Genomic DNA, 24663 nt, shown 5'->3' with positions numbered 1-24663 from the left:
ATTTTCACCCCAGTCAGAATTATGCTGCATTAATGGTAATATACAAAGAGAATTCAGGAGATAATTTCCATCATTCAGAAATTTATATTATAGTGACATGTCAGGTATCCTGGTTCCATACTATTTTTTAATGAGCTCTGCTTTTATAAGTAATTTTTTCTATTAAGTAGCATATTTCTTTTTAAAAAATTGTATATATTTTTAAAAAGAAAGAAAAGGTTGTGACCACTGTAAAATTTACTCTTTTTTCCTGACAAAAACATTCTCTCTCCAGTGTTTCTCTCTCAGGTGCTCCCTGAAGGGGGCACAAGTGAGACCTCCCAAGTTGATCTGGGTGGTGGCTAGAGGGGTGTTTGTGTAGAAAAATTAATCAAGTGATGTGTATATTTATGGTCTGTGCTTTTATTTTTGTGTGTAAGTTACACTTCAGTTTATTTTAACAAGGAAGTTTTGTGAAATATTTCTCCCTTCAAGGTTAATGTTGATGTTTTTATAGCCCTATACTTAAGAACATGCTCTCACATTTTTATTTCTCTCCTACTTTAGAAACACATATCGCATGATTGAACAAGATGACTTTGACATTAACACCAGACTACACACAATTGTCAGAGGGGAAGATGAGGCAGCCATGGTGGAGTCAGTGGGCCTGGCCCTTGTGAAGCTACCAGATGTTCTTAACCGCCTGAAGCCTGATATCATGATTGTTCATGGAGACAGGTTTGATGCCCTGGCTCTGGCTACATCTGCTGCCTTGATGAACATCCGAATCCTTCACATTGAAGGGGGGGAAGTCAGTGGGACCATTGACGACTCCATCAGACACGCTATAACAAAACTGGCTCATTATCATGTGTGCTGTACCCGAAGTGCAGAGCAACACCTGATATCCATGTGTGAGGACCATGATCGCATCTTGTTGGCAGGCTGCCCTTCCTATGACAAACTTCTCTCCGCCAAGAACAAAGACTACATGAGCATCATTCGGATGTGGTTAGGTATGTATCAGACTTCATTCAGTCTAATGGTTGCTTTTGTCCGAAAGTTTGGGTATGCTTCAATCCTTTGGAAACTGCTGTGGATAGACTGTTCCATTAGCAATCAGAAGGCCAAGGTTTTTAGTTCATAGATCTCGCCCTATGGTATGACTTCACCTCTCTGAGACTCACCTTTTCTATAAAATAGACTTAATAGATTGAATTTTTAAAATCTGTGCTATTTTTATACAATGGAATGCTTTTAATCCATTAAATATAATATAGGTGAATATTAGTTACAGGGACCAATCCTGATATATCAAAAAGGAAAAAAAAAGCAAGATATAAAATTATATGTATAATGTACATTTTTATAAAAACAGTAACATAGAAAGGTCGGTAAGTATGTGCACCAAGTCATTTATAATATTCACTTCTGGTTAGTAGAATTAAGGTTTTTTTTTTCCTTTATTTTGCTTTTTAGCACAATGAAAAAAATTGTTATTTTTAATTTTAATGCCTTTCTTATGGGCTTGTTGGAATACTCAGATGAGATAATGAATGTTGAAAGCAGTTATAAGGGATTATGATTATTATTAAAAAGCAGAAGTCATAGTTGTACCATTAGAGATTGTTACCTCTGTAAGTAAGCCTTAATGTCTGAAATCTTCAATGATCAATGATCTAGATTCCTGGAAATTACTTTTTGCTAATCAGAGGCAAAGAAAATAGGTTTACAAACAATGTCAATTAGTTAATTTATAGTGAGAGTACTATTTAGAGGGCTAATCAGGACTAATCGTCTATTTAGATATTTAGGACTTTCCTCTGTGAAGAGGTAGATCTGTTGAATAATGAAGTTAATAGTAAATTGATTTGGTGATTGTGTAATCAAAGTGATTGTGTATATTTTAAATCCAGATCACATTAGAACCAGAAATAAATTGGGTTTTTCTACTATAAATTAATCCATTCTATATATTTCTTATCCTTGGACAGATTCGTAGCTATCAGGGAACCTGTCAAGATAATGCTGATGGAACAGGCTTCTGTCTCTTCAATCTCCCCTTTCTGCATGCTTCTAAGTAAACATCCTTGCATTCTGTTCTGATTATAGTGTTCGCTCACTGTGTCTTCTGAAAAACTTTGTATTTCTGAAAAACTTGTAATGAATAGAAAATAACCCTTATAGAGCAGAATACAGCAAAATTGTACTTGTAGGGCTTAAGGTTCTCTTTGGAACCTTTTAAGCAGTTTGTTTGTGAAAAGAAGAATGACGAAATAGCAAAAACTAGATTTTTTTTAAACCAGTGGAGGGGAAAAAGACATTGAGCCAAAGCCACCTGTCCCTGACAATAATGCCTTTTGTGCAAAGCCTGTACCTGCTTCTCAACCTGCAATTTCTGATGTTATCCTTCTGCTTATAAGAAAAATAGTGTTTATTGGGTAACACACTCAGAACATGCAGCTTTGTAACCAGAACATTAATAAATAACAGTCCTAATAAAAATATTAGCAAAGTTAAAAAGACATACTACATTCCTAATACCGAAAGAAATACCACAGTAAATATAGAACTTTTTGACCCCAAACCAAGTCATGGTACTGTAATGGAAAGGGTTGTGTGGAAGGGCTGAAGCTTCTGAGTTCTGGAGACAAAGGCAGATAAATGTCAGAAGTCATACATCAAGGACCAGGTGTAGGCTTTGCACAAAATGTATTATTGCCAGGGATGGGTAGCTCCAGCTCATTGCTGTGTTTTCTTTTTCACTGTTCTTTTTAACTACTTTGTACAAAAATGTAGTAATTATATCCCCACCCCACCCCCAGTTTAGAACATGATATGGGACCAGTCATTTTTTAAAATAAAATTTTGGAGCCTGTTATCTTTTAAATCAACTACTACTGAAGATTCTTAGTAAAAAATTTCTGTTACCGTTAAATCATAAAAAGTAACTGCTACTGATTGAATTTGGATTAATGATAAACATAGTTCATGATAAAGTTGATCATTAAAATTAATATCACAAAGAAATATATTCTTTCATTAAAAATAAGTGAGTAGGGGCTTCCCTGGTGGCACAGTGGTTGAGAATCTGCCTGCTAATGCAGGGGACATGGGTTTGAGCCCTGGTCTGGGAAGATTCCACATGCCGCAGAGCAGCTAGGCCCGTGAGCCACAACTACTGAGCCTGCGCGTCTGGAGCCTGTGCTCCGCAACAAGAGAGGCCATGATAGTGAGAGGCCCGTGCACCGCGATGAAGAGTGGCCCCCACTTGCCACAACTACAGAAAGCTCTCACACAGAAACGAAGACCCAACACAGCAAAAATAAATACATTAATTAATAAACTCCTACCCCCAACATCTTAAAAAAAAAAGTGAGTAGAAAAAAACAGAACAAAACAAACAAAAAAATAAGTGAGTAGAGCTCATCTTCAGTTTTATGGGATAATATAGGCCCTGTGCAGAATTCTTTGTGTTATTTGGCATGGCACTGTCCATCCAAATCTTTTACACTTTACATTTTTGCTGAGGAACTGTCCTTGGGATCCCAGCCTGGGGATGAGTGAAGCCTTTCTAGTCCTTTGAACTGAGTTAGAAACACTGGTGGTTTGTTGAATCTGGTGGGCGATAGTGGAGAAATGCCTATGCGTTATACGAAATTTATTTTATGCTCAATTAATCTCTAAATGCCCTGTTTTGCAACACATTATTACTCATTAATATTGCTGATAATTCATTAGAAACACTAGTTAGAAATTGGGAAGAGTCACATTTTTCTAACACTTTGAAATATTGTGAATTTTCAAACAAATGAAGTTTAGTGTCTACTATTTAAAATTATGTATTTTGTTTGTGGTAGCAAGCACCTTTGTAAAATGTTAAGTTTCCCTGAAGAATCCTTGGACTTGTTGCTGTAAGTTCTTATCCTTTGATCCGAATTTGGATGCCCTGCTTATTAGAATGTGACAAATTGTTTTTTCCTTAGAATTTTAAAACATAGACTTTGGGGTCTTGCTTTTTAGAATTTGCTTCTTCCTCCTTTAAGATTCTTAACTAATGAAGCAATGTGGTTTGATTTTCTTTAAACAGGTGATGATGTAAAATCTAAAGATTACATTGTTGCACTACAGCACCCTGTGACCACGGACATTAAGCATTCCATAAAAATGTTTGAATTAACATTGGATGCACTTATCTCATTTAACAAGCGGACCCTAGTTCTGTTTCCAAATATTGATGCAGGTAATTGAACTTGAAAATGAAATTATGCCACCTATCTTTCCAGTTTTATGTTTCTATTATGTCTTCTTTTGACTGACCTTCCTAACTCGCTCATCTTATCATTGAAGGCCATTCTGTTAGGAAATGCATTCTGATTTTCAAAGGATCACCGATTTTGCAGTAGATTGAGGAGTTTGCAATATAGCCAAAACCATTTTTTTTTTTAGATTCCATATGTATGTGTTAGCATAAGGTGTTTTTCTCTTTCTGACTGACTTCACTCTGTATGACAGTCTCTAGGGAGGGAGACAAAAGAGGGAGGAGATATGGGGATGTATGTATATGTATAGCTGATTCACTTTGTTATACAGCAGAAACTAACACACCATTGTAAAGCAATTATACTCCAATAAAGATGTTAAAAAAAAATGCAAGAGCCAAGAGATATAAATCTTAGAAGCTGAAAGAGTGTCTCTAGGAAAGTAATGATGCTACTGACTGCAGTAAAATAGCCATTATTTTTATTTCGTGTTCTCTTATTTATGTTAGCTATACCTTAATTTAATCTTGAGCTTAAGCAATTTAGATCTCTAGTTCCCAACCAGTTGATCCTTAAGGCTAACCTGATTGATCACCTACTGGTGGATGGAACCAGTGCTAGTAAAACCTTAGGTTAATGGTAGGGATGTATAAATGGGAAATGCCAGAGCAGGGCCTGATACTGAGGGATTTTCAGATACTGGTTATTATTAGCTGATACCACTCATTGCTGAGCTCTTAGGCATTTTTTGGTAAAGGAAGCAGGATCCCTTCTCTGCAGTGCCAAGATGTCACCATCTTACACTGAAAGAATCCTTCCCTTAGCGTGTCTTGAATAATCCTTTCCTTTAGGGGGAACAAAGTAGGGTGTTAGTAGGAAAAAAACTTTAAGAACCCCAACCCAGATTTCATCCAGGTTATGTATCAATATTTCAAAAACCTTAATATTTATTTTCTAATCCTTTAAATTTTTGCATAATATTTATAATGTAATTATATCTCTTGTTCAGTATTCATTGTCAGTGATATTGTTTGTAATATACCTTCCTTATTGTATATACTTTAGAATTTGAGATTTTTTTACCCCTATGAAAGGAAAGGGTCCCAGGAATGCCTGAATCATGTCTGCCACTCGCCTCTCCTTTTCACAGGGTTTTTGATAAAATACACACAAGGAACAAGAGGGAAATAAGAACCAAGGCATCACTTTCTCATTATCTGACTTAGTGCTCCATTCCCTAATGCAGGGTTTTCTGGAAAACAGGTTTAGTGCCTCTCATTTAGATATAGGGCCAAAGAGAAGCCTTCAATTGAACCCAAATCTGAATCTTGGAATAGTAGCAGCTTCTGGCGTGCCCTGCACTACATGAGTTGTAGGTAATGACTGGCATGTTCTGGCAGGAGAGAAGTGGCCGGGCCTGCTCTAAGGAGTTAGCCCCTGAGTCTGTTGCCTACCTTGCCATGGAGAAAGTTAAAAGGAGAACACATGCATGCCGGGCTTCTGTTAAATTCGCGGCTCCTGCACACCAGTGGACACGGTGTGGTCGTCTTCCTGCCTTGTAACTGATCAGATTAGCCTCCTTGCCTGCCTTGGTCACAGCCACTAGGAAAGGGTGAGTAGAGAGGCAAGCAGAGGGGCATTGAATATCGTCTCCCCCTCATACATCCGTAACTTTTCCAAAAAAAGTCACGCATTTAAAGTAAAATATCAGGCACAGTATCAGAATTTATCTGTATTTGCTTAGAGCTTGTTTAGTCCATGTAAGTGGGAATGCTTGCTGTCCCATTGAGCTGTCGTTAATGTAGATGTGAGCACAGCTGAGGCAGAGGCCCACTGATCAGCTTGGTATGTGGAGCCCAAGACCTTTCCATTTAGGAAGTCCTGGCTTAAGAGATAGAGACTGTTGGCCTGTCTTGAGCCTCTTAATTGGTAAGGTAAAAGCTTTTACTGGGGTGTTAGTATTTGCTTTGTGGAGTGCTGTTTGAAGAGACCCACTGCTGCTGCTTAAAGTTTCTAGATGAGTTGAAACAGAGGGCTGACCAGATGTTTTGGATGTTCATCATTCATGAAAAGATCAGTAATTAAAAGGACTATTTCCCTAATAACTGTTATGAGTTTTTATAAGGGATATTTCTTTAAGTGGGGCTATACTTGCCAATGAAAAGTGTTCCTTTATCTCGTAAACCATTTAACAGTTGGTTCTTTTTCACAGGGAGCAAAGAGATGGTTCGAGTGATGAGGAAGAAGGGCATTGAGCATCATCCCAATTTTCGTGCAGTTAAACATGTCCCATTTGACCAGTTCATACAGCTGGTTGCCCATGCTGGTTGTATGATTGGGAACAGCAGCTGTGGGGTACGAGAGGTTGGAGCTTTTGGAACACCTGTGATCAACCTAGGGACACGTCAGATTGGAAGAGAAACAGGTATTTACCTTTGCTTATATTTCAACTGACTAAGCTTAATACATTTGTATGAGTTATTATTAAGTGTGCACGTATCGGTGCCGGCATATGTGTTTATCAATAAATGAGTGAATGAGGTTAATGACCAATTGGAGCCTGAAACCTATAAGTAGCACACAATGATTACCAAATTTTTTATTGTCTTTGTAGTATCAGAGCTAAGAGTTTCTTAGTTAATTATGGTCTTTGATGGCTGTGTTTAAGAGAGAATGTGGTTTTAATGTGTTATATGGATGCCAGTCTTTCGTTTTCCTGTGCCCAGTAAAATGAAGAAGGGAACCAACAATGACTGTTACACTTTTGGTTTGAGTAGTGGGGGTCTTCTTTCCTGATGTGGAGGACCCTGAGGAAGGAATAATTTGGGAGTGGGTAGAATTAAGAGTTCTCTAATGGCCATGTTAAGTTTGAGATGCCTATTAGGTATGAGTGGAGATGGCAGGTTGGCAGCTATGTTGTTCCAGGGAGGGTTGAAGTTGAAGATACAAATTTGAGAGTGATGGCATATAGATGGTGTTTAGTTAGGATATCAGTTCAGCTGCTGTAACAGAGAGACCCAAAATAATAGTGCCTCAAATAAGTTAGATTTTCTTTGCTTCTCACTGGTAAGTCATCAGAGACTTAGCCTCCATCTATCTTCTTGATGGTTGCTCCAGCTCTTGCTGTCAAGTGCACATTTTAGCCACTGGGAAAGGAGGAGAGGGGAAGATGTCCTTCCCTCTAAAAGCACAACTTGGAAGTTGTAGGAAGTATTTCTTCCTACATCCTATCAGAATGTCATCACACGGCCACATCCAGCTGCAAAGGTAGCTGAAGAATACATATACCCTTTAGCTGGGTGATTAGATGCCAAGCTAAACATTCTGCTACTGTACAAAGGATATTGAGGAGAATGACGCACTCTGCCAGAAATGGTATTTAAAACCAAGGGATGAAATGAGATTACCCAGGGGGGGAACATGTAAATAGGGAAGAGAATGGAGCCTAGGACCAAACTCTGGAGCCCTTCTGATCAGGAGGGAAGGGCCAGGAGGGAAGACTGAAAAGGAACTGCCAGAAAACCAGGAGTGTGATATTATTAAAGCCCAGAAAAGAAAGGGTTTCAAGGAGATGGTGTTGAATGATGCTGAGAGTTCAAATAAGATGTGAACATTGGATTTGATACCAGGGTCTTCTATCAAAAGCAGTCTGTCCTGGGACTCCCTGGTGGCGCATTGGTTAAGAATCCTCCTGCCAAGGCAGGGGACACAGGTTCGATCCCTGGTCCGGGAAGATCCCACACGCCGCGGAGCAACTAAGCCCGTGCGCCACAACTACTGAACCTGCGCTCTGGAGCCCGTGAGCCACAACTACTGAGCCTGCATGCCACAACTGCTGAAGCCTGCAGCCTAGAGCCCAAGCTCCACAACAAGAGAAGCCACCACAATGAGAAGCCCGCGCACCACAACAAAGAGCAGCCCCCGCTCACCTCAACTAGAGAAAGCCCACGCACAGCAACGAGACCCAATGCAGCCAAAAATAAATAAATTTATTTTTAAAAAAGATTATTTCTCTTTAAAAAAAAAAAGGCAGTCTGTCCTTTCTGCCTCCACACACAAACATGTGCCCCTCCATCCTTTCCTCTTCTTTACATTGGAGGGTATGGAGTCACCCCTGCCTGTCCACTGCTCAGCCTTCTGCCTGTGTTCTAAATCCCCACCCCTCTTGCCTTCTCAAGGACGTTTCTCTTTCATGTATCTTTAGCCTCCTCAGCGTTTAAACATGCCTATGTCTCTGGTATCTTCAAAACAAAGCAATACAAAACAACCTCTCCCCAGCCGCCACCCTTCTGCTTTTCTCCTCTTCATAGCCAAGTCTATTGAAAAAACATGTCATTGTCACTGAATTTACTCCCTCAAATTGGTCAGAAAATATATGGAAAGAAAGTGACTGCATCAACAGCTGACTGGCCAGTTGACTAACTGGCAACCTGGCCTGACCAGTTGATCCCACAACTGGCTGAGTAGATGGAAGGTAGCGCAGATGGAAAGAGTGGACATGCTGGATGAACAGATGAGTGGCAAGTGGATACTGGATTAATTACCTTATTTATTCCAATAAACAAACAAGAGCTTGATTTATTCTCTTTGGGAATAAAGGAACCTATAGCCCTTAAGTATCTGATATATGGAGATCTTGCTGAGAGTCCTTTAAAAGGTATAAAGTAGAAAAGTTCGTCTCTCTAATAGAAGACTTGTTTGAAGCCTTCTGGGTTACAGGGCTACTTATGAGCACGACACACTGCTCATTTCTATATTCTTTGGTTTCTCCCACTTCTGAATCACCATACGGCACTGGATTTACCTAGGGGAGAATGTCCTTCATGTCCGGGATGCTGATACCCAAGATAAAATATTGCAAGCGCTGCACCTTCAGTTTGGTAAACAGTACCCCTGGTGAGTGTATACTTTTAAAGTGATTTGAAACAGGAGCTGCTTAACACATACATATGGAAGCTAAGAAAAAAAAATGTCATGAAGAGATTAGTGGTAGGACGGGAATAAAACACAGACCTACTAGAACATGGACTTGAGGATATGGGGAGGGGGAAGGGTGGGCTGTGACGATGTGAGAGAGTGGCATGGACATATACACACTACCAAATGTAAATTAGATAGCTAGTGGGAAGCTGCGGAGTAGCACAGGGAGTTCACCTCTGTGCTTTGTGACCACCTAGAGGGGTTGGGATAGGGAGGGTGGGAGGGAGGGTGACGCAAGAGGGAAGAGATATGGGAACATAGGTATATCTGATTCACTTTGTTGTAAAGCAGAAACTAACACACCATTGTAAAGCAGTTATACTCCAATAAAGATGTTAAAAACATAAAAATAAAAAAACAAAACAGGAGCTGCTTTGGGCACCATTTTCAAGCTGTTTAGTCATCCTAATGGTGCTCTCATTCTACATCCTTAGAGGTCCCTATCTGCTGGTGAGACAGGGCTTGTTAATATACCCCCTATTACTCTACCAAGGGTTCCAGTGGAGAATAATTTGTCTCAGTTAATTAATACAGCACTTCTGCTAGGAACTACTGCTTTAGCCTATTTTGAATTTCTATAAGTATTAGAAAGTAACGTAACGATTTTCTTTAAAGTAGTATAGTTCAGCATTTTAATTTAGACTATCCTTTCTGTTTCAAATTTATCAGATTTTCCTTTATTTGAATCTTTTTTTCTGAAAATAATTTTTTCCCTACGAAAGTAAAGATGAAAACCAAAAAAGCAAAAAAAATTTGTTTGACTGTCCCAAACTATGATATATTCTGAAATTGGCTTAACAAAGGTAATTTTTCTTTGATCTTACAGGCAATTTGTTAATGATATCTCAGGTGGGAAACAGTTGTATTTCAATCAACAATGGTTTTAGATATTCTATTGATAATATGAAGGTATTTAGTTACAGTGTTGCTGAAGAGATCCAGATGTTGTTATTTTAAAAGAAGAAGCCCAAAACTATTTATTACCCGAAATTTCAGATTCCAATAATACTATGTCCTCAGTATAATTTAGTATGTACAAGAGAAACAATTTAATTGACTTTTTGGACATTGCAGTTCAAAGATATATGGGGATGGAAATGCTGTTCCAAGGATTTTGAAGTTTCTCAAATCTATTGATCTTCAAGAGCCACTACAAAAGAAATTCTGTTTTCCTCCTGTGAAGGATAACATCTCCCAAGATATTGACCATATTCTTGAAACTCTAAGTGCCTTGGCTGTTGATCTTGGTGGGACGAACCTCCGAGTTGCAATAGTCAGCATGAAGGTAAAATAAATCCTAAGGTCTTAACTTTATATCCCATATGAGTAGTTGATTTTTAAAAAGTGTGGTTGGAAGGTAGGACTAGAAACATACACAAGAGCTTGTAATCATTTGCCCACAGTATTGACTTTTGGTTCCATTGCAATGTGTGTCTCACTATTTTACTAATCACTAACATTTTAAACAAGTAAAGTTCTCAGGGAATCCAAGTTAGTAGACTTGAGTTGACAATGGGAGACCCATTAGTCATCACAGAGAGCATCTGCCACCCAGGAGACCTGAAATTCTATACTTGGTAACAGCTTGGAGCATGGAGTATGTTGATTAGTCTCACTACCCGGGGGGGAGGGTATCTGCAAATGGTGAGGGGAATTGCCTCTCCTCTAGATTATGATTTTAGTTGCATACAGCATAACTTCAGTCTCTTAACCAAACCATCACCACAGTGTTGAGAGCCTTTATAAAACACCAAACTATCCACGTTAAAATGATCTCTGATGACTTAACAAGGAAGAATAAACCTAACAGAAAAATCTTTGAAGCATTGCAGATGTGTGAAGTTTCAGGAATCCATGAGAAATACAGAGGATTTTAAACACAAAGTTGTTTAGATCAAATAAAGAAAAGCAAAACAAAACATAATTTTATCTAGCGAAGACAAAGCCCACCTTTATAAATACTCTTTAAAAAGTATTAATAGAAAAATATTTTCTTAACATAAAGATATATTCCATATCAATGGCGAGCACCCTCTGTAGTGGCACTTCTAGAGGCATTCCTGTTAAAATCAAGTGGAAAAGAAGGATGTTTTCTGCAACATTTAACATAATTCTCAAAGTTAGGAAGGGAATAAAGCAAGGAACGAATAGCAAAAATGGCGATTGTGGACAGGGTAAAACAAAAAATATTATTTATAGACAATATGAATAAACCAACAAGCTTGTAGAATTAATAACACAATTGAGTAAAATGGCTAGATATTATGATAAATATATAAATATCCGTAACTTTTTACTTACATGAAATTGTAGGTAAAGGTTTGAGTTTCTCTGTAGGTGAGTATTTGTCAACCCTGACTGCACATTAGTGTGACCTGGAAGTTTTAAAAAAATATATGGATGCCTGGCTCCCACCCCAGACTCGTTAGATGCCAGTCTCTGGGGGTAGGGACTAGGCATCAATATTTGTTCAAAGCTGCCCAGGTGATTCTGATGCACAGTGAAGGCAGAGAAGCACAACTAGCTTTATTTTTAATGACAGTCATTAGTGACAGCTTTAACCCTTGTAAATGGATAAAAATCCATTAATAACAGAAGAATGGAAAAAGAGATCCTATTTAGAACAACAGAATTTATAAAATAAAATTTTCTGGTTTCCTAAACCAGAAAACTATGTGATCTATAAAAAGAAAATCTAAAAACTTTACTATAAAATATAAAGGCTTGAAAAATATCCTGGTTAGGAGTGCTGAGTATTTTTTTAAATGTCAGCACTTTCCAAATTGAATTACGAGTTTAACGTAATTCTAGTCAATATTTCAGTGAGGTTTTTAAAAGTTTAACAACATTCTTCTGAAATTTACTTAAAATAATACACAAGTGAGAAGAGCAAAGAAATTTAAAAACAAGAATAATTAGGAGGGACTGTCCCTGATTGGTATTAAAACATATCACCAAGCACAGTAATTTAAACATCATGGTTCCATACCATTATTGACTTCAGTTATGGCAGATGATTAAAGCTTAATGACTTAGGATGTTTATTTAGTTGCTTCAGTATTTAAACAAGGAAATTTTGTCAACCTGAAAGAGTTAAAAATGACCTTTTAATGACGATTCAGATTAGCCAGCATTCACCTTATGTTTAAGAGAGGGCCCATCTGGTTGGCTGTGGAGTTGTCATTGCTTCAACGGCCATATGCTAGGTTGTCTTCCCAGGAAACTACTTGAGTGTATCCCACGGCTGGCCCAAGCCAGACAGTGGATCCCTTCCCGAGCAGTCATCTGACTCTGCAGTACTGTCTGAGAGTAATGTCTGATTTATCATGAAAAAGGTCAAAGATTCACTGTATGCTCCTTAGCTGAGACCCATGAGACAGATCTGTTTTTTCTCTTTTAGGGTGAAATAGTTAAGAAGTATACTCAGTTCAATCCTAAAACCTATGAAGAGAGGATTAATTTAATCCTACAGATGTGTGTAGAAGCTGCAGCAGAAGCTGTAAAACTGAACTGCAGGATTTTGGGAGTAGGTGAGATTGTAAATCACATACCTAAGCAATGTTCATTTTAATGTACAAAGTTTGCTGAGTTCTGATGCATGATGGAGCATCAGGTCACTGTCTGCCCTGTGTGTGTGTGTGTAGATGTGGCTCCAGGTCCTGTCTGTGGGCCCCAAGCATGGGGCCTTCCTGGGACCCCAACAGACATTGTGAGAGAAGCATTGATGGAACTGTCAGTCTATGGGGAGCCACAGAGTTAGCTCAGAACTGCCTTACATTTCCTTGCAGTCCTTGGTAATGTTTGTTTTAGGAGATCTTGGGTGTATTAATTTGTGTTCCAAGCCCAGAAAGTCAGCACACTTTTCTGAGATTGCTCATCAGAATCATTTTCCTTGTGTTTGTGGTGGCGCTCAGGCATTTCGACAGGTGGCCGTGTAAATCCTCGGGAAGGAATTGTGCTGCATTCAACCAAACTGATTCAAGAGTGGAACTCTGTGGATCTCAGGACCCCCCTGTCTGACACTTTGCATCTCCCCGTATGGGTAGACAATGATGGCAACTGTGCTGCCCTGGCAGAAAGGAAATTTGGCCAAGGAAAGGGCCTTGAAAACTTTGTGACACTTATCACAGGCACAGGTAAGAGGAGTAGAGAGGCTGCTTCAGGAGCTAGGGTGTGTGTTGGGGCATGTGTCTTTACCACTCATCCAGGCAGTTTACAAGTCAGCTTTCACCTTCACTTCCTGCTTGAGTAGAGCCTGAAGGTGAGAGCTGAGGGCCCGCCCAGGTCTTTTCTGAGCATGTGCCCAGCCCTGTGCACACATGTGGCCTTCTAAATTCCCAGGAATTGTCCGAGCTATTCAAAGCCCTTATTCCCCAAAGCTTCTCATTGCTCATTCCCCAGGATTTCCTCCTACTCTCTTTGGTTAGTATATTGTTTGTCACAACTGTTGTCCATTGCCCTAGGCAATAGAGACTAATAACTATATTTTGCCTTTAAATGATTTTGATGAGTGGCCCCTGGATAGCCCCCTCAGCCCTGGGAAAGTTCTGGGGTAGGTGAGATAAAGGCAAGCCCTTTGAGCTGGTCCTCCGGTAGCCACCAAGCAGGTCAAAACAAACCACCACAATTTTTTGAGAAGAAGGTTCATTCTGCTCTCTCCACTATTGCCATCTGTACTGGGAATGTAGGCTATTATTCTAGGCCATCGCCAAGCTGGGGGGTGAGGGGTGGGCGTGATGGGACCAGAAAATGCCAGAAATCTCTTACTAAGATTCAGCCATTTTTTTTTTCTTGATTAATTATTCCTCTGGTTGTTGTAAAGTTTTCATTAGTTTCCAGAGTTCCAAAAAACTCGATTCTGACAGTTTTTGCCAGTTTGTTCATTGCTTTAGTGGAGAGACGGGCTTTTGGAGTTCCCTACGCTGCCACTTTTGCTGATGTCCCAATTTGCTGTTTAAATGAGAAGACGGGCTCAGCTAGTCAGTGTTCGAGGCAGCACTTGGTCCCACTATATGCCTAACTTCAAACCGTGTGTGCTCGTTTTTTGTTTTTTTTTTTTAATTGGCGTATAGCTGTTTTACAATGTTGTATTAGTTTCTACTGTACAGCGGAGTTCCCTGCGCTATCCTAATATGTATAAAACCGTGTGTGCTCTTAAACTCCACATTATACTACCCCCCTAATGCTGAGCTCAGGCACCTCTCTTAGTCTCGAACACGGTTTTAACAAGCTTGGATATCATTTCCTAGTTCAGAGCAGTAATAACCTGCAAATTAGAGGAGTGAGGGTTGATGAGTAGGTGCCACAAGAAGTAAGAGATGGCAGGACAACTCTAAAATGCAGACCCTATTAAAGCAAAATGCCCTTTACCCCTTACTAACTCCTCAACTACGTAACAAAAAATAGTCATCGAAAATCATAATTATTGAATCGTAGATTTTTAGACATGGTGGCATTATGAAGAGGCAAAACCATGTTTCATATTCTCTGTTTAAGAAAGCAGGTAGGGCTTCCCTGGTGGCGCAGTGGTTGCAAGTCCGCCTGCCGATGCAGGGGACACGGGTTCGTGCCCCGGTCCGGGAAGATCCCACATGCCGCGGAGCGGCTGGGTCCGTAGGCCATGGCCGCTGAGCCTGTGCGTCCAGAGCCTGTGCCCCGCAACGGGAGAGGCCACAACAGTGAGAGGCCCGCGTACCACAAAAAAAGAAAGAAAAAGAAAGGTTGTGTATGAAACCTTTCAGAAAGATTGTCTTATCTTGGGTTTCTCCCACAGCAGAGCCTGAGACAAGGAGTTCAGTGTGGGTATTTTATTTTGGAGGTGATTCTGAGAAGCAGGAGTGAGGGAGTGGGCAGAGTGGAACAGAGTAGGAGAGCCATTAGAGGATGTATTATCAAAGTTGCCTTGAGGACAGTGGGGGCTGAAATCTACCCGAACCTCCCAGAAAGCCTGCAGAATACTACCCAGAGTTGTCCACTTAATCTGCTGGCTCCTGTCTCTCCTTGGTTGATAGCTGCTTCTGGGCACCTGTGCTTGCATGGCTGCTAGGCTCTTACTTGAGTGTTGGAGAAGGCCTTGGTGAGAACCAAGTTGAAATCATAGTGAGCCAAGCAGATGCAACACAGGGCATCGGAGGATCATCTAAAAATATTTCCATACAAAATGATTCCAGGTAAAGCTTTGGTACTTAGTAAGTTTCAGCTATCTAGGAAAGTAGGCACCGTATAGAACCTCACATTCCAAAGCTTTGCTAACAGAGGAGGCATTGCCATAGCACAATTTTTTGTTTCAGGTGCAGAGCCACTTCAGTGATTGTCGTCTCTCACTATAGGAATTGGCGGGGGGATCGTCCATCAGCATGAACTGATCCATGGCAGCTCCTTCTGCGCTGCGGAGCTCGGCCACATTGTGGTGTCCCTGGATGGGCCTGACTGTTCCTGTGGAAGCCATGGGTGTATTGAAGCATATGCCTCTGGAATGGCCTTGCAGAGGGAAGCAAAAAAGCTACATGATGGTCAGTTTCTTTCATCTGAGGAATTAAATAGCCAAATGGTAGACAAGTACTTCAAAGTAGATATTCCAGAGAGAGCTGAATGCTGATGCCAGAACTTTTAACCTTTTCACTCCCTAGAGGAAAATCAGGGCTCCACATACTGCAGCTCAAAGTCTCCTTGGTCGTGACCCGTATTAATACTCTTCCTCTCCAGCACTGGGAGGGCCGGGGTCTTGAGCTCTAGGATATCAGGGGAGATGTCTTTCATTTTTGCCTTCTCAGCCCCTAGCACAGGTTGGGTACTTAATACAGATTTTCATGGAGAACTAAATGGATGAACATATTACGGTTTTTCAACTCTGAGAGGTTTATTTGAATTACACCTATTTCTGGACATGTTATAAATGTCAGGATGGTTTCTAGTCTAATGCAAGAGGGAGTTGTCTAATATCACAACATGGTGTGTCAAGTACAATGAGAACGATGGCCAAGGAACATAGATGCATATAGGAAGGACACCGGTGTTCCCTCCCCACCCTCTCCATATAGGGAAGGGAGCGTTAGGGTGCTGTCCTGGGAGTTGAGAGTCAAGAGGGTAAACAGAATTATTGAGGCAAGTTTGGATGAGCCAGGGAGCATTTCCAAGCATAGGAAACAGTGGTGTTGGTGCATAAGGGCAAGGCAGGGTATAGTGCAGCAAGAGGTAAGCCAGGACCAGCAGCTAATGGAAAAACCACTGAAAATTTTTAGGGAAAAGACATAGATCCAAATTTTAGATTCTTCACCACACTTTTTTTTTTCTAGCGGGAAAATGGTAGCTGAATGGAGGCTGGCTTTAAGGGGAACAGTTCTAGAGTGACTTTCAGTTTTCACGGTGGACAGCTTTGGGGGTGGGGACATGAGAGGAGGAACAGGGCTTGGCAGAAGCTGACGGTTGGGAACCAGTGGGACATGCAGGTGGGAGTGCACAGGAGGCAGCTGGCTGCAGGGGTCTGATGCTCAGGAGAGGGGACAGGACTGGAGGTCGGGATTTGGAATCATGGGCATTGAGGTGGCCATTAAACCTGTGAATGAGACTTGGAGTGAGAGGAGAGTTGAGGGTGGAATCCTGTGAAATGTCAGCACTTGAGGGCAGGGAGGAAAACCAGGAAAGGGTAAAGTCACGGGAACCAAAAAGGGAGTGTTTCAGGGACAGTAGTGGGTAGTGTCAAGTGCTGAGTAAGAGGAAACCAGAAAGTTCATTGGCTTTGACCGTGAGGAAGGACATCATTTGAAGCCCTGAAAACAGTGTTTATTTTTGTCTCATTTTTTATCGTCACCCCCACTGAGGAGCCTAAATGTTTAGACATTTTTTCCTAATCATTCAACCCCATGAAACTTTAATACCACAGATACATTGTTTATCTGTTGTTGTTTGTTACTGTCTGTATAAAAAGAGTGAGAATTTTTTTGCCCACAAGAACCAATTTCTGCCCCCATGGGGGTAAAATGCGGATCTTAAAGAAGTTCAGTCAAGTGGGAGCAGAAGCCTAACCACCCTGAGCAGCAGCAGAAGCGAGGGTGGGGGACGCAGGAGGGGAAGGGGGGGGGGCCCTTACAAAACGGCCCCCGGCGGGGAGGAAGAGATGAGCCGCAGAGCCCTGGTGGAGGGGCGAGAGAGAGAGGGCAGTGGGATGTGCGAACACAGACCTGTTTGTAAGCAGGGGCAGAAGAGTAAGGGCGTTCTGCCTGGAGGCGTCCTTTATCTGAGAGGTCAGAAATGGGGAAATCTCGTGGTAGCGGGAGCCGGGATAGCCGGTCTGAGGAGATGAAGGCTGAGAAGGGCAATGAACGGGAATGGGAGAGTGGCCAGAGCAGCTGTGAGGGCCCCTGGAAGATAGGAGACCACCACTTGGTGTCTAGGTAACTGTCTGCTTGGTTGGGATTTTCTCCCATCAGAGCCCAAGTAATAGCAGATGAGGAAGGAGTTTGATCTGCGTTGGTGGCTGGCAGCGTGAGGGGCAGAAAGTCAAGGACTATAGATAACTACAGAAATACCTACCGCTCATTTAGCATTTACTCTGGCCAGCACTTAACTTGAGTACTTAAGTCCATTTTCTCATTTAATCCCTAAAGGAATCCTGCTAGGGTAGGTATCATTACCCCAGTCTTAGAAGAGAAACACGTGGAGGTGACACGACATGGGCAGGGTAGTGCAGCCAGTGGTGGTAGAGCTGACAGCTGAACCCAGGTCTGTCCATTTCTGAGGTGCTGCACCTTCCTGCCACTGTGGGTCACTGGTAAATAATGCAGCCTTGCATCTGGGATAGATGATGAATGCAGAAGAGTTCTGGTAATTTGGGGGGAAAAAAAACCACTTCAAGACTGTTTAATATGGAAGGGGGAATTGAAGGAGGCTCTGGTCAGAGTTGAGGATTTCCAGTTAGAGAAGTTCTGGATGATGTATAAGCTGGAGGCAAGAGGGCACCAAAGCCCTCTGGCAAATGTATATGGATATTTACGAATGATAAAAAGCTTTGCAAATGTGAAAAGAGATGATCATCTTCCCTCTTGGGGGCTTGCCGCCCACGGGCATAATTATGAGCTTGGCCTTCCGCAGCTCATGAATGACTGCTTCTCCTTCTCACCTCTGCTCAAACAGAAGACCAGCTCTTGGTGGAAGGGATGTCCGTGCCAAAAGACGAAGCTGTGGGCGCACTCCATCTCATCCAAGCTGCGAAACTTGGCAATGCAAAGGCCCAGAGCATCTTGAGAACAGGTGAGCACGTGGGTCTGGGCAGCTCTGCCCCGGGGGCAGGGGGTGGGGTGGGGTGGGGTGGGGGTGGTGAGCCCTCCGACGGCCCAGGGCTCTGGCAAATGCCCAGCCTTCAGGACCAGTGCAGAGGTAATTTTCCTACTTACTGCATTCAAGGTATTTGGCAGCGTTGCCTTTTTAAACAGGTTTTTGTTTTGTTTTACAACTATGAAAAAACTACTTGTTCATTTTCTGGCAATTTAGAGGAATACAGGAGAGTAAGAAAAAGTATCTTTTAGTTTTACTGTTCAGAGTATCAACTATTAAATTTTCCTTCCAGTCTATTTTTTTTACATAGTTGAGATCATATAGTTTATGTACAGTTTTATACCCAGCTCTTTTCATTTCAAAGTATCACATAATCATTTTCATATTAAGGCTAAATCATATAAACAGCTTTAAAAGTACTGCTTCTATGAGATAGTGTGAACGAACTATTCCTAGCTGGTGCTCTTTTCCACCTTCCTCTCTGACTTTGGATTTGGCTCTCTCCCCAAAAACTTTTTTTGTTTTCCTGTAGCTGGAACAGCGTTGGGTCTTGGGGTTGTGAACATCCTCCACACTATGAATCCTTCCCTTGTGATCCTCTCTGGAGTCCTAGCCAGTCACTATATCCACACTGTCAAAGACGTCATCCGCCAGCAAGCCTTGTCCTCGGTTCAGGACGTGGATGTGGTGGTTTCGGATTTGGTGGAACCCGCCCTGCTCGGCGCCGCCAGCATGGTTCTGGACTACACGACTCGCAGGATCTACTAGTCCTCTCAAGAGTGGACGTGGACCGAGATTCAAGAGCCCCTTGATGGAATCAGGTTGTCTTCTAGATGAGCATTTCTTAAAAGGCAAATTTGGTATTTCAATTTATTTGGCAGGCGACTTTGGCAGAGTTTTTGCTTTTAGTCTCCTCTTCCAAAGTCACTTTTCCCAACCCGTTTTTGTAGATGCTGCTCCTTGTGGGGTCATTTCAGCTCAAACCTTGTCACAATCTTCTGTGCCAAAAGGAGCTACAGTAGTAGCTGAGGAAGCCTTAGGACTCTGCTTACTAGATGTACCACTTAGACCTGCAGGCCTTGCTTGGGGTGTGACCTTGATACTGGAGTTTGGATTATTAATCCTTCCTCCTCTGACCCTAAGTTCAGAACACAGAAAGGGATCCAGTCAGGGAACAGAAGGAAATCTCACCATGAAGGGCTTAAGTAAACCTTTTAAAAGCAGTTTTATTGAGATATTTTTTAAAGTGCACAATTTGGTTAAGTTTCGACATATATATATACCTATGAAACCATGGCCACGATCAGGACATCAGGTGTACGTATCTCTCACCCCCAAAACGTTCCGTGTTGAAAGATGTTATTTGCTATTACTCTCTCAGAATCTTGAGCAACTTTAGATCAGAGATCTGAAATTACAGTGGCCTTAGTGGCCTTGTCCTTATCTTCTTAAGGCCAGCTGAGAAGCCACTAGGACTTACAGCCTCTGAAAGATTAACCATCCCAGAAGGATCGTTGCTACTGACAAGCAGACACTTCTCCCTTCAGTAGCTTTTCATATTATGTTGAATATGACCCTGGAGTGTTGATTAAGGCATTGTTTATTGTGTGTCATACCTAGAGCCCACACCTGTGAATCTGGATTCTGGCTAAATAAGATTCCACGCTCGCACTGGTGTCAAGATAACAAAGGCCAAGGTTCTTGCTATTAATTTCAACCTGGAAGAAATAATGATAGCCACCATTTATTAAGTGCCTACTGTGTGCCAGGCTCTGAACTTGGTGCTTCATATGCATTATTCTAAATTCTCACAACCAGTAAGGTAGGTGTTTTAATTCCCATTTTATAGAACCCCAAACTAAGTCAAGTGGTGTGCCTAAAGCCGCGTGGCTAATGAGTCTTAAAGACAGGGTTTGACCTGGGTCCCTCTGTGTTTTTTCTGCTAAGCCACACAAACCTCTCTTCGTATCAAAAACTTCCGAAGTGCAAATATATTCTAATTTATTCTAGGCTACCAAGAGCTTTCACAAGAATATCTCATTAGCAAATGAATCGATTCATCCTTGACACTATCTCTCAGTGGTGAATTTAATAAAATATTCCTGTATGCTGTGGAAATTTTGCCAGTACAGTATTTGGCCTAGTGACAGGTTTTTATGGGTTCTTTCAGATGACCTAAAAAAGGACATGCATATGTTTTTCAGATTATTATTTTAGGAAAACCTGAAGGTTTCTACACCATTATTTCAGTGTTCACATATAAAATGAAGGAATCCAGTTTGCATTTGAATTACTTCCTTCCTGGTGGGTTAAAGTGAAAAGATAGGTTGGCTGATTCTTAGAACTCTGTCAGCTCTGAAATAATCTCCAGGTCCTGGTTGATTCCTGGGAAGAAAGCTAGTTGGCTTGGCCATCAGCGTCTGGGGTGGGTCGGTAAACCGTGAAGGGGCATCAGCTGTTTTTTGACAAAACCTACAACCACTGTATACACCAGACAGTTGCACTGCTACCAAGTTTCATACCAAATATTTGGAAGGATGGTACTGAATCTAAAACCAAATCTTAGTTTTTATTAAATTCATGGAAAGGCTAATATAGTCCAACATAATTATTACATATAGCTAAATGATCACATCTTAATTTATTTTAATGTCAATATTTTTATGTTACTGTTCTGAGCCCAATTCTAAAAAATAAATGTATTTCCTTGTGGAAATCTTGCCATTTTTGTACTTTGTTTTGTTCTTAATTAACTCATTAGTTAGAAGCATTCCCCTTCCCCAAAGAGATTTGTTGTGCTCCTTACTTTCTGAAGGTCATATAACTTCTTTAAAGCATTTAATATTGATTTAACAACCACCCCACCAAAAAACTTTGTTAATAGAAAGCACTGTTATATAACTTTATATATATTGCAAAATGATCACCACACTGTCTAGCTAATATCGTCACAATACATAGTTGAGTTTTTTCCCTTGTGACGAGAACTTTTTTTAAAGATCTACTTTCATAGCAACTTTCAAATATGCCATATAGTATTATTAACTATAGTTGCCATGCTGTACATTATATCCCCATGACTTATGACTGGAAGTTTGTACCTTTTGACCCTCTTCACCCACTCCCCACCTCCCAACCCCCCCACCTGTGGCAACCACCAATCTGTTCTCTATGAGCTTGGTTTTTTTTGTTTGTTTGTTTGAACATTCTACATGTAAGTGAGATCATGTGGTATTTGTCTTTCTTGGTCTGATTTATTTCACTTAGCATAATGCCCTCAAGGTCTAGCCATGTTTCACAAATGGCAAGATTTCATTTTTTTTTCTAATGGCTGAATACTATTCTGTCATATATATTTACACATTTTATTTATCCATTCATCCGTTGATGGACACTTAGGTTGTTTCCATTACCTTGGCTATGTAAATAATGCTAAATATAAGAGTGCATGTATCTTTTTGAGTTAATGTTTTTGTTTTCTTCAGGAAAATACCCAGAACTGGAATTGCTGGATCATATGGGAGGTTCCATTATAATTTTTTGAGGAACCTCCATACTGTTTTCCATAGTGGCTGCACCAGTTTACATTCCCACCAGCAGTGCACAAGGGTTCCTTTTCTCCACCTCCTCTCCAACACTTGTTGTCTGTTTGATAACAGCTATTCTAACAAATGTGAGGTGGTATCTCATTGTGGTTTTGATTTTCATTTTCCCTTATTAGTGACGTTGAGCACCTTTTCACTTACCCATTGGCCAGCTGTTTGGCTTCTCTGGATAAATGCCTATTCAAATCCTCTTATTTGTAAATTGGATTGTTTTTATGCTATTGAGTTGTATGAATTCTTCACATATTTTGGATATGAACCCCTCACTGTATGTATAATTTGCAAATATTTTCTTTTAGTAGGTTGTCTTTTCGTTTTGTCGATGGTGTTTCTTTTGCTGTGCAGAAGCTTTTTCGTTTGATGTAGTCCCAGTTATTTTTGCTCTTGTTGCCTTTGCTTTTGGCATCAAATCCAAAAAAGTCATCACAAGACTGATGTCAGGGAGCTTATACTGCCTGTTTTCTTCTAGGATTTTTATGGTTTCAGGCCTTATAGGCAAGTCTTTAATCCATTTTGAGTTATAATTTTTGTGTATGGTGTAGATAATGGTCCAGTTTTCCCAACACCATTTATGAAGTGACTATCTTTCCTGATTGTATACTCTTGGCTCTTTTGTCATAAATTAACTGATCATATACACGTGGGTTTATTTTGGGGCTCTCTATTCTATTTCATTGATGTGTCTGTTTTTATGCCAATACCAGACTGTTGATTATTATAGCTTTGTAATATGGTGTGAAGTCAGAGTGATGCTTTTGGCTTTGTTCTTTCTTGAGATTGCTTTGGCTATTCAGGGTCTTTTGTGTTTCCATACTGATTTTAGGATTGTTCTATTTTTGTGAAAAATGCCATTGGGATTTTGATAGGGACTACATTGAACCTGTAGATTGCTTTGGATAGTACAGACATTTTAACAATATTAAATTTTCCAATCCATGAGCTTGGGGTCTGTTTGTCTTTAGTTTTTTTCATCAGTGTCTGATAGTTTTCAGTGTACAGTTTTTTCACCTCCTTGGTTATATTTATTCCTAGATATTATATTCTTTTTGATGTAATTGTAAACGGGATTGTTTTCTTAATTTCTTTCTGACAGTTCGTTATTAGTGTCCAGAAATGCAGCAAATTTCTGTATACTAATTTTGTATACTACAACGTAATTCATTTATTAGTTATCAGTAACAGTTTTTTGGTGGAGTCTTTAGGGTTTTTTATATATAAAATCACGTCATCTGCAAACAGTGAAAGTTTTATTTCTTCCTTTCCAACGTGGATGCCTTTTATTCTTTTCTTGCCTAAGCGCTCTGGTTAGGACTTCAAGTACTATGTGGAATCCATTTAAAATTTGACATAAAAAGCAAAGTGGTCCCAAGAAAGAGGTTTGAAACTAAATATTGAGCACTCACTGAGTTTCTGAACCAACTCCTTCCTTTTTATGAAGCTCTATGTGAGTAATGTAGGCATTAGAAACAATCCAAAGCTACTACTGCTATGTAACAAACCACCTCAAAACTTAAGAGGCTTAAACGGTAATCATTTTCTCTTATGGTTTCTGTGGGTCAGGAATTTTGGAAAGGCTCTACTTAGCAATTCTGACTCAGGGCATCAGATGCACTTGCAGTTAGACAGTGGCTGGAGCTGGAATAGGAGGTTGGAATAGGGCTGGCCATGCATCTCTCTTTGTAGTTTCCAGGTCTCTCCACGTGGGCTGATTTGGGCTTCCTCACAGCATGGTGGCTTCAGGATTGTAGAGCTTTTTACATGGTGGCTCAAGGGACTGCCAGCTTCTGTGTTCCAACAAACCAGCTGTAAGTTGTGTTGCCTTTTACAACCTAGCCTTGGATGCATACAGCATTACTTTTGTCATATTATCCAGTCACCTCTTGATTTTGAGAAAGTCAGACTTTACTGACATCTGATTAACTGCCGCAACCACCCTCAAGAAGCCCATCCTGTGTGGGAGGCAAGACAAGTCCAGATGACACCAACCAAGACAATATCAAAAGGTAAGCTGTTGCAGGAGGGCCATGGGAAAGGAAAGGAATTACGGAGGTGGCCTTTCAGCTAGTTCTTAAACCAGATTTCATTTTCAAGGGCATTAGCAAGGCCCAGAAGCAACTAATGGTTGGTGAACAACAGCAAGTGATTGCTTGATTACAAGCGGAGGTGGCTAAAGGGGAGGAATAGCAAAGAGGCCAGAAATGCAGGCCAGATCAAGGAATGCCCAACTAAGAAGCTTGGAGAGGGGGAGGTAGGCAGAAAAGTAAATGTTCCTCTCCCTTCCAGACATAATTACCATAGGAGAGATGGTGGACTTTCCTTCTCGGCAAGACCTAACCCTGCTCCACCTCCTGAGTGTGGCATTACAGGTGTTTACATCAATCTCCAACTTGGACTAGTATCAGGTAACCATTAGTAGATTTCTGAAATATGGCTTTATCAGTCACTCAAACCATCACCTAAAATGTGACAGGTTCTGAGAGCAAATAATGAATGTGTTGATGCCTGAATCAACACAGTCTCCTACAGGCATCTATTGTGTGGATCAGTGTGGTCCAGAACAT

General features: G+C 40.8%; 1 protein-coding gene across 6 annotated transcripts in view; it reads left to right on the top strand.

Annotated features, from left to right (window-relative positions):
• GNE (glucosamine (UDP-N-acetyl)-2-epimerase/N-acetylmannosamine kinase) overlaps positions 1-21213 on the top strand; it is a 73031-nt gene extending 51818 nt beyond the window's left edge. For all 6 annotated transcript variants that reach the window (XM_067039694.1, XM_067039695.1, XM_059072157.2 and 3 more), the window contains 10 exons: positions 547-998; positions 4073-4225; positions 6457-6669; positions 9053-9140; positions 10299-10509; positions 12625-12754; positions 13139-13360; positions 15554-15736; positions 18357-18473; positions 19030-21213. In XM_067039694.1, coding sequence (XP_066895795.1) covers positions 547-998; positions 4073-4225; positions 6457-6669; positions 9053-9140; positions 10299-10509; positions 12625-12754; positions 13139-13360; positions 15554-15736; positions 18357-18473; positions 19030-19265 — 2005 coding nt within the window. In that variant the 3' untranslated portion in view covers positions 19266-21213. The remainder of the gene's footprint in view (positions 1-546; positions 999-4072; positions 4226-6456; positions 6670-9052; positions 9141-10298; positions 10510-12624; positions 12755-13138; positions 13361-15553; positions 15737-18356; positions 18474-19029) is intronic.
• Positions 21214-24663: the final 3450 nt, after the last annotated feature.

Source organism: Kogia breviceps, chromosome 8 (assembly GCF_026419965.1).
Source record: "Kogia breviceps isolate mKogBre1 chromosome 8, mKogBre1 haplotype 1, whole genome shotgun sequence".
Classification (NCBI taxonomy): domain Eukaryota; kingdom Metazoa; phylum Chordata; class Mammalia; order Artiodactyla; family Physeteridae; genus Kogia; species Kogia breviceps.
The sequence above is the reverse complement of the archived record's forward strand: the minus strand, read 5'-3'. Positions and strand labels throughout refer to the sequence as shown.